General features: G+C 59.1%; 1 protein-coding gene across 1 annotated transcript; it reads right to left on the bottom strand.

Moving 5' to 3' along the window:
* Window positions 1-7,377: 7,377 nt before the first annotated feature.
* On the bottom strand, window positions 7,378-9,293 carry RNF26 (ring finger protein 26; the record flags this gene model as incomplete). Its single annotated transcript, XM_009329577.1, has 1 exon — window positions 7,378-9,293. A coding segment is annotated over one exon (1,125 nt), but the record flags the coding sequence as incomplete, so codon positions are not given.

The following is a 9,293-nucleotide window of genomic DNA, read 5'->3' as shown; positions in this document are numbered from 1 at the left end:
CCCCCTTCCTGCCTGCCCCCCCTGCCAGCCCCGCGCTCCAGTGTGAACGCGGTGACCCGCCTCTGAAAAAGGTCCCTATTTTTAGCAGGGGAATGAGGAGCTTCCTCATTCCTGCCCAAAATAGGTCCCTGCGGGGACCAGCCAGGGAGGGGGCTTTTGGCCAGGGGCCGAACTCCTTAATGGGCCCTGCTGCCAGAGCGGGCTGGGGAAGGCTGCTTTGCCCGGCCGTGGGGTGGCAGCTGGGCTGGGGGCCTCTCCTGGCCGTGCCAGCAGGACCTTGCAGGTGCTCACCAGCCTGAGACCCCCCTTACATGACCGGACAGCCACCTCTCCTCTGGCCCGGCTCCCCTGCTGCCCCCCAAGCCGTGCTGCGTGGAGGCCCCAGGACTATGGCCGTGCCCATCCGGGATGAACAAACCCTGCGGGAGCTGGGGCAGGCTGGCAGCAGCCGTGGGGCCAGCCTGTGTGCCCCTGTGGAGGGCCAACGCCACCCCCAAAGGGGGCTGCCCGCAGCCCCACAGCTCCCCACCCTGGGACTGGGGACCATGCAGGGACCTGGGGTCAAGGGCATGTCACTGCAACCTGCCTGGCTGTGTGGGACTGAGGAGGGGGATGCACAGTCCAGCAGTGCCAAGGGCCACCCCCAACCCATAGGGGCCTGTGGAGGTGCTGGGGCCAGGGGTGAAGCCTCACCCCCCCCTGGGGTGCAGAGGGGCTCTGCTAGCCATCTTGCAGGCTCCTCTTCCCAGCCCCAGCCGCAAGGATTGGGTTACAGTGGAAGCGTCTGTTTGGGTTGATGATGGCCTTTTCTGTAAGCAGAGCTGCCCAGGGGCAAACAACACCGCAGAGCAGATCGATGGCCGGCACTGTCTACTCTGGGAGGAGGAAAATGACTTTTCTTGAGACGAGGTCAGGGGAGGTGTGGGGGGGCTGGGAGCATCCTCTGGTCCCTATCATGATGTGGGGGAGCACAGCTAACAGAGGCAGCCACAGAGATAGGACTTGGCACAGCATTTTCTGGGCTCTGCTTTCTTTGAGATGCTCTTGGTGTTCTGGACACTTTGTCTGGGATCACTGGGGGACTGCTGGGAACCCTCCGAGGAACATGGGGGTGCTTGCGGCTGCCTGGGGAGGATGAGGAAGAGGATAAGATAAGGATAAGGGAAGGAGAGCCACAGGAGACCTTGACTTCTGGCAAGTTTCTGGTAAGCTCCAGCTGCTTCTGATAAGCTCTACCAGCTGCCCCTGAGGAAGGAGTGCTTGAAGCCCCTGTTCCAGCTGAGCCCAGGTTAGGGAGGGGCCAGCATCCCCTAGGCAGTGCGAGGAAGCCTATATAAGAGCCAGGCTCAGCACACAGGTACTGTAGCGTCACTGACAGAGGCAGCAGTTTGTGCAGAAAGGTGGGGTTTTGTGGGTTTGGGGTTTTTTTTAAAGTATCAGCACCTCTTTTCAGAGCAGCATGCGTGTCCTTGGCACACCAAGGTCACAGTCCCCAGCAGCCATTGGAGCAACTCTTCCTGCAATGCTGGAGGATGCAGCCTGGCTAGCCCTGAGCTGCAGAGGGTGCATGGGGCCTCTTGCTGTGGCTGTGGCTGGTGAACCTGGCTGGCAGCCTGCAAGAGGTGTGTGGTTTTGCACATCTTGGACCTGTACTGCCAAGTAGAGGAGCTGCTAGAGGAGGTCAGCAGGCTGCGTGGCATCAGAGAGGGCGTGAAAGAGATCAACTGGATCATCTCTGAGACCCTACAGCTACAAGAGCCCAAACCTTCAACTATGGTGGCAGAGCGAGTGCCTGCCAGGTTTGAAAATGGAAATGCCCTCGATGGTGAAGGTTGTCCTGGTGACTCCTGGCAGCAGAAGGATGGCTCTTGCTCCACCCGAAAGTTTTTGCAGTTATGGCAGAGGTTCAGTGCCCTCATCGCTGACGAGGTGCAGGGAGCACTCTCCAGTCATCTTCAGGTGACCTCTGCCAGCAGGCCAGCTGACCTGGTAAGGAGAGCTTTAAACTGGGAATGGCGGGGGGGGGGACAATCGTCACTCAGGTGGGGATGTGGTGGATGGGGTGGGCAAGAAAAGTGCTCAGGGGGTGTGAACAGCAGGGGCTCTGTTACCAACAAAACAGGGTTGAATTGGGGTCACTTCAGCATAGGGGCACGGATAGGGCAGTGCCCGCAGGACAGCGTTGTGGGCAAGCTCTCACGGCCTTGCTGGGAAGTGGGCATGTGCGGGGGCCACTAATGCAGGCAGGATGGGGGGAGATGGGAGGAACTAGTGGCCTGTGAGCACTTACAGGGCTGCAGCCTCTTTGGGATGATGGCTGATGCGGCAGCTGAGGGCTGATGGGTCAGGATTAGCAGGAAGCTGTGTGGGCATTTGCTACACACAGCCTGATCAGGATGCAGCCTGCCTTCTTCAGGCATCTGAAAGAAGCCCAATGTCAGCAGGCCCTGGTCCTTACAGGGAGCTGGAATGCCCCTGATATCTGCTGGAGAGACAGCCCAGCAGGGCACAAGCAGCCTGGAAAGCTTCTGGAGCGTGTTGACAACATCTTGCTGACATGGGTGATTGAGGAGAGGTGCTCTGCTGGGCCTCACAGACAAGGAAGGACTGGCCAGGGGAAGCTCAGGATCCTGAGAGAAGAAAAGACAAAAGCAGGACCACAACCCTGGATTTCAGGAGAGCAGACGCTGGCCTCTTCAGGGATCTGCTTGTGGGAATCCCATGTCCTGGAGAGAAGAGGTGTCCAAGAGGACCAAGGATCAGCTCCTCCAAGCTCAAGCAGTTCATCCCAGTGAGCAGGAATCAGAGGTGGCAGGTTATCTGCATTGACCTAGGAGGAATAAGGAGACTGTCTGAGCATGCAGGGATGGGGCTAGGGCCAGTTCAGCAAAAGGAAATGCCAAGTCCTGCACCTGGGGAGAAATAACCCTATATATCAGCACATGCTGGTGGATGACTGGCTGGAAAGCAACTTCCCAGAGAAGACCCTGTGGATCCTGGTGGGCAACAAGTCTACTACAAGCCAGCAGTGTGCCCTCGTGGCAAGGAAGGCCACTGGGCTGCATTAGGAGGAGCATTGCCAGCAGCTGGAGGGAGGTGATCCTCCCCCTCTGCTCAGCACTGGTCAGGCATAGCTGCAGTGCTAGGTCCGGTGCTGGGCTCCCCAGTACAAGACGTGGACGTACTGGAGAGATTCCAGGAAAGGGCTGTCCATCTTCTACTGTGAGGGTGATCAAACCCTGGCACAGGCTGCTCAGAGAGGTAGTAGAGTCTCCATCCATGGAGATATTCAGAACCCGACTGGCCACAGTCCTGTGCAACCTGCTCTAGCTGCCCTTGCCTGAGCAGGGGGTTGGGCTGGATGATCTCGAGGTCCCTGCTAGCCTCAGCCACTCTGTGTCCCCGAGGCCTCAGCACTGCAGCTCCCAGGCACTGGGATCGCTGCTGTGTTCAGGGAGCCGGTGTGGCTCCCTGTGCTGAGCCGCTAATGAGGGAGCAAAGCTGGTGCCTAGGAGCAGCCCAAAGGCCCCCCACAGTTCGGCTGCTGATCATCACCTGCTCCCTCCCTGTTGGCCTGGTATCATTAGCTGCTCGTGCTGCTGCACATCTGCAGTGAGTGTCTGTTGTGCCAGCTCCCTGCTGTCAGGCAGATGATGGCTGTTGTCCCTGGGCTGGGACTAGTGGCTCATTAGGGCTGGGGCGTTGCAGCTGGGCTGACAAAGGGATCCCAGGGATTTTCCCAGGGTCTGGGGGGGGTCCCAGTTTCAGCAAGCTGTCAGCCCCCACCACCCCAGTGCTCCTAAACTGGAGTAACCTAGCAGTATCATGCTCCTCCCTCCTTGGGGAAGGGAGAAGGGTCTTGCCATTGTGATGGGCTGAGACCAGCCCACTTGGCTCACGCGTGAGGCTCCCAGGCAAGCTCTGGAGTAGGGAGTACCCCTGGGGACTCCAGATCTTGTGCCCTGGACTGGTCTGCGAGCATTGCTGCTGCTGGACGCCCTCCTCAGGCAGTGCAGCCCTGCACCAAAAGCCACAGTTCCAGAGCAGGCAGGTCTGGCATGGCTGATCGTCAGTCTCAGGGACCTTATGCGCTGCCCGTCAGCCGGGAGGTGGTTGCATTTTCCTCCCCTAATTGCTTGCTGCTTGGCCAGCGAGTGAGCCAAGTGCGTGCAGGATGGCTCCCGGGGGAAGGCTGTGTCTTTTACATCCTGTCCGCACTTGGCAGGCTTGGCCGCAGTGGGCTGAGGCGGCTGAACACCCTCTCTGTCCCCCACTAGGGCTGGCTGGGGGGGGTGGTGGACTGGGAGCACCCTGCCTGTGCAGGGGATGGCAGACGTTCGCCTGCTGGCCCAGTCCTCCTGCCCCAGGGCAGCTCTGCAGCCTCCCTGGGTTGCCCAGCCTGCCTTGGCTCACACACCCTGGGAGCAAGAGAGAAAGGCTGAGCAGTGCCTCAGTTTCCCCGGTTGTCACCCATCCACAGCCAGACCCCTGCAGGGCTCTGGCGGGCTGCTGGCATGGCCCTCCTGCCTGTGCCTGCACTGTGCCTGGCAGAGCCGTGCTCCTGCAGCAGATGTCCGTCTCTTTTTGGCCTCCCAGCAGCCCCCTCTCCCCACTGTGGTTTTCAGCCAGGGCATGAGAGGATCCTGGTTAAAATTAGCTAGTTTGCTGGCAGGGCCCTGCCAAGGCAGGTGAGTTCAGGGCAGGGTGAGCCAGAACTCCTGGGGTCTCTGCCCATCAGGGTCCCGAAACATTTTTTCCAAACAATTTACAAGGATGCTGGAGAAGCAGAGGGTGCTTAAAAGCACACGGCAACCTGCCAAGAGCTCAGATCGTGGCCAGGGAGTAACTCATTGTGCAGTGAATGCATCTGCTCACCAGTAGCCCAGCGCGGCTGAACTGCCACAGCCTTTCTGCAAGGCAAGACTGAGCCCTGTGCTGCCTGCTGCTCCACAACTCTTAGCGCTTCGGGTGCTGCCCCCATTCCTGGGACAGTCGGGCTTGCCAACACCCTCCATCGCAAGCAGCAGGACACTGAAGTGCCAAGGACACATAGGAGCAGGGATTACATGTCCCTGTGCATGTTTCTGCCAGCCTGGGAAATTCCAGCCCCTCCTCTTTGGGCTGCTCAGCTTTTGGGGAGCTCCAGCTCTTGAGAACCCGAGTACGAATCCCTTTGCACCAGTACAGAGAGGAATTGCTCCTGAAAAGAGACAAAGCTGTGTGTACAAGCCCCTCTGCGAAGCAGCCATTGCTTCTCTCCTCGCTACACAGCTCAAAGTGACCTGAATTAGGAGTGGAGAGAAGATGCCCACCAGTCCTGGGCCCTTGCCAGCAAGAGCTACCCCAGCCACTCCGCCTGCTCCTGGGTCCGGAAGAGGCTGGAGCACCAAACACCTCTCCAGGCAAGATGCAGACATTAGCACTGGTGCCTTGCAAGCTGCACTCTCTGTCGCCTTGCGCAGGCATAGCCACAACCACCTCCTCTTGCTCTGTGTTAGCAGGGGGGATGCCAGCCCTGGAAAGCCCACCCACTGTGTCTTTGGGCGTAGATTAATCTGCTCGGTGCCAGGCTCTTCCTGTGCAGCAGCCTGGCTCCAGGGTATCCCACAGCACTGCCTTTCTGGGTGGAAGCACCTCCAGACGAGTACCCCTGAGCTTGCTGGTGGTGTTGGCCCTCCAGCTCTGACCCTTGGCGGGGAGTGGTGGGCTTCCTCTGGAGCCCAGGGGCGAGCAAAGAGGAGACCCCATCCCCCCAGAGAAAGCCCTTCCCAAGAATGAGGCAGCAGGCAGCTCTTGGTAAAGGAGACTTTAATCTGCTCAGTATCTAGTCCATAGTGCAAAGAGTTAAACTTAAGGCAAAGCTTCCTCTCTTTTTATAAACAGGCAGCAAAACAAACAGGCCCTAAAACAATAAGCGTGACTGCTATAATAGAAAAAGGGTTTGAGGGGAGAAACTGCAGTCCTGGGGAGGTGTCCTTCCCCCCTGTAGTTCATGTAGGAAACATTGCACCCCAAGATCCATGAGCTGGTCCCCACCAAACACCACTGCCTGCAGCCAGGAGCGTGGCCACACTCCCACTCCTGGGTGTCTCCAGAGGCACACCCAGGGAAGGGTGCAGCTCCCCGGCTCCTCTTGCAGGAGGACCTCTGCAGGTGCCTGGGACAGGCTGGACCCTGGGGAGCACAGTCTGCGGGGCTGCACTCACTGCTCCGGCAAGGGCTTGGCTACTCAACTGCAAGTGCCACTGGCTGCAGCAGCAGGAGAGGTGGCTGGGGAGAGCAAGCATTAACATGGGTGGTGTGCGTCTGGGGAGGCACGGGGGCAAGAGGCTGAACCACAGGGCTTGGGCAGGGACCTTTGCATCTGTGAAGTGAGGTGGAAGCGGCTGACGGCCCTGAGGCCAGGCCCTTCTAACACCTATTAGTGCTCAGGAGCCCAGCTTGGCCCAGGGAGTCCCTCCGGTCCCCAGCAAACGTGGGGGCAACCAGCCCCTGCAGTGCCTCCCAGAGCAGAGCCACTCTCCAACAAGATAGTATCTTGCCACACTCAGGTTTACAGGGCAGAGGGGTCTCCCAGCATGGCCTGGCCTCTCTGCTGCTTCTGTTTTGGCTTAAATCGCTCATCAAGAAGACTAGGAAAGGAAGACCATGCCAGCCGCCCTCAGGCTCTTGGCTTGCAGTCCTGGAGTCAAGACTCTTTCCAGTCTGGCTCCAGCCAAAATTGGCTGTGGGGTGTAGCTGACCCCAGGCAAGCAGCTGGAAAAGGAAAAACTTTTTAGTGCAAGGCCCTCTTGCAGCCCAGCAATTTCTTGGAATGGTGCTGGTTGACCAAGCTGGGATGAGCCATCTCAGGCCTCCCCAGCCAGGATCGGATGCCCTCGTTAGACTTCAGGGGACACTTTTAAATAAAACTAGCTACATTTCTGACAGACAGTAAGACAGAACAGCAGTGTAACCCTGCCCTAATCAAAGATAGCCATGGTCCTGGTACCGCTCCATGCACACAGCTGCAGATCCGCAGCACGGATATGCAGAACTTGTGCCTGGAGCTGGAATGTCTCAGTGGGCCCCCAGGAGCTTTGGGGTGTCCTCTCTCCTCCCAGAGAGTTACTCCCTCTAGCCAGCCCAGCCTGGGAAGCAGCGAGCAAGCACTGGTGTGAACCAGCCAGTTCCATGGCACTCTGAGCCTGAAGAAAATGTGTAATATCTAGACAGGATTCTCCAGCATTGGCTCAGACATGTGCTGCTGCTGCCAGGGCTGTGAGCACTGGCCAGCCAGCCAGCCAGCCCTCAGGTTCCCCAAGCAGCACCACCACCCCTGCAGAAAGAGTAACTCCCTCCAGCCTCCCCGCGTGAGTAACCTGATGTGTGCTTGCTAGTCTTGCATAGGTGATGCGTGGAAGCGGCAGCAACACTGAGCTCTGCAGTCAGCCGGCCTGCAGCGAGCCTGTGTTCGTCACAGCTCCTCGTTGTCCTGGCAAGGGGAACAGGAAGTTCCAAAACCAAAGCCATGGTGCCTGGGATACTGAAGTACCCCAGAAACCCTGCTCTCCTCCAGCTGAGAGCCAGGCTCAGCCCTTTGGTAGCAAAGCTTAAAAAGCTCGAGTGTGCTCGTTGCTCTCCTAGGGCCTTGCAAAAGGGGCACACTTCTCCCTCCCCAGGGAGCTGCCCCACTTAGATGGTGGGAGGAGGAAACAGAGGCGTGAATGCAGTCTGCCAGGTAGTTTTCTGGTCAGATCTTGGGAAAAGCCCTCCCTTGCCTTGCGCCAGCCCCTGTGATTCCCAGGAGGGCATAGCCTTTAACCTTTCCATCAGCTTTGGCTAGGAGGGACCAGAGCGTCTTTCTGTGCTCTGCTTTGGATCTCAGACTGCTGCAGGCTTGAGGCAACAGGCCCTGAAACAGCAAAAGTTGTCAACAGAAAAAAGGTAACTCTTTCAGCCTGCTGCAGAGATCGGTTATCGTGCTTGCTAGCAAGAGCTACAATCTAGTTACGTAGCAAGTATGGCTAGCAGACACCCCCAACAGCCTTTTGCCCTTTCAGCACCATGCTTAGTTCTTTGGAAGCCGCTCAAGGCAGCCCTGGGACGTTCTGCTTCCCGGAAAGAGACAGAGACACGGGTGCCCTTGATCTCCTGGGAAAATGACCCAAGCCACCCACCCCTTGGGTTCACAAGTACACATTGAGCGTCTGGAGGATCATCTGGCGGCACAGCGGGCAGTTGCGCTGGTAGATGGCCTGCTGCAGGAGGACTTCCGTGCACTCCTGACACAGGCACAGGTGCCTGCAGGGCAGAAGCAGGACTGTCTTGGTTTGGTCTTGACAGATGACACATTTCTTACGTTCCTCTTGTTCTTTCAGGAGCACCCAGGGGTCATTATCCGGAGTGCCCTCACCATCCCCAGCTGCTGCGTTCAGCTGCTGCCTCCTCAGAGCTTTCCCCCAGGAGGTGCTCGGTTCCTCCCTGGACGGCTGGAGACGCTGTCCTGCCACGGCACTTCGACTCAGAGCAGGACGCGCTTGCGGTACCTGCTCTGCATCCGGCTGGTCCTCGTGCTCAGCTGGCAGCTGGCCGACCCCTGCCAGCATCAGCCTGCCAGGGGCCGCTGGTCTCGGGATGGGCGCAGCTGCCCCTCGCTGGTTGCTTTCCCGGTTCGTCGTCCTGCCTCCTTGGCTCCAGTTGGTCACCTGCAGGCTCCAGTCCACCAACCTGCGCCAGGCCTGGGAGGTCATGGCCATACCCAGCGTCAGGACCGCCACCTGATAGAGCCGCCACACATCACGCTGCAGGCGGTGGTAGGAAGGCAGCGTGTTGAAGTAGCCCAGCACGTAGCCTGTCAGCGTCCACAGCAGCCCGGGGTTGAAGACAAAGGCGCTGACAACAATAATGAGGAGGAGCAAGACCAGACCATAAATATTCACAAAGAAGATGCTGACGAAGAGCTCGGCGACGGAGGCCAGGAGCTCGAAGGCCAGCTGGCAGGGCGACCACAGCAGGATGGACACCGCGATGGCACCGCTGGAGACGTGCGCGAGGAAAGCAGCCAGCAGGTCGGTGACTCTGAGGAAGGGGCCGGCGACGGAGTCCCACAGGGCCGCGAGCAGGGTGAAGAGGTTCTGCGTGCCGATGAGGCACACGTTGACGAGGCTGTTGACGAGGTAGGCCAGCAGGCTGGTGCCGATGGCCAGGCCCTCGCAGCCCTGCCTGGCCAGGGCCTGGCCGCAGCCCAGCAGGCCGCAGAGCCCGCGGTGCAGCAGCTCCTTGCCCCGCAGCGCCAGGTGCGAGAGGAGGTG

This window comes from Pygoscelis adeliae, unplaced genomic scaffold (genome assembly GCF_000699105.1).
Source record: "Pygoscelis adeliae isolate BGI_AS28 unplaced genomic scaffold, ASM69910v1 Scaffold268, whole genome shotgun sequence".
NCBI classification, from domain to species: Eukaryota; Metazoa; Chordata; class Aves; order Sphenisciformes; family Spheniscidae; genus Pygoscelis; species Pygoscelis adeliae.
This window is presented reverse-complemented; position numbering and strand designations above follow the sequence as displayed.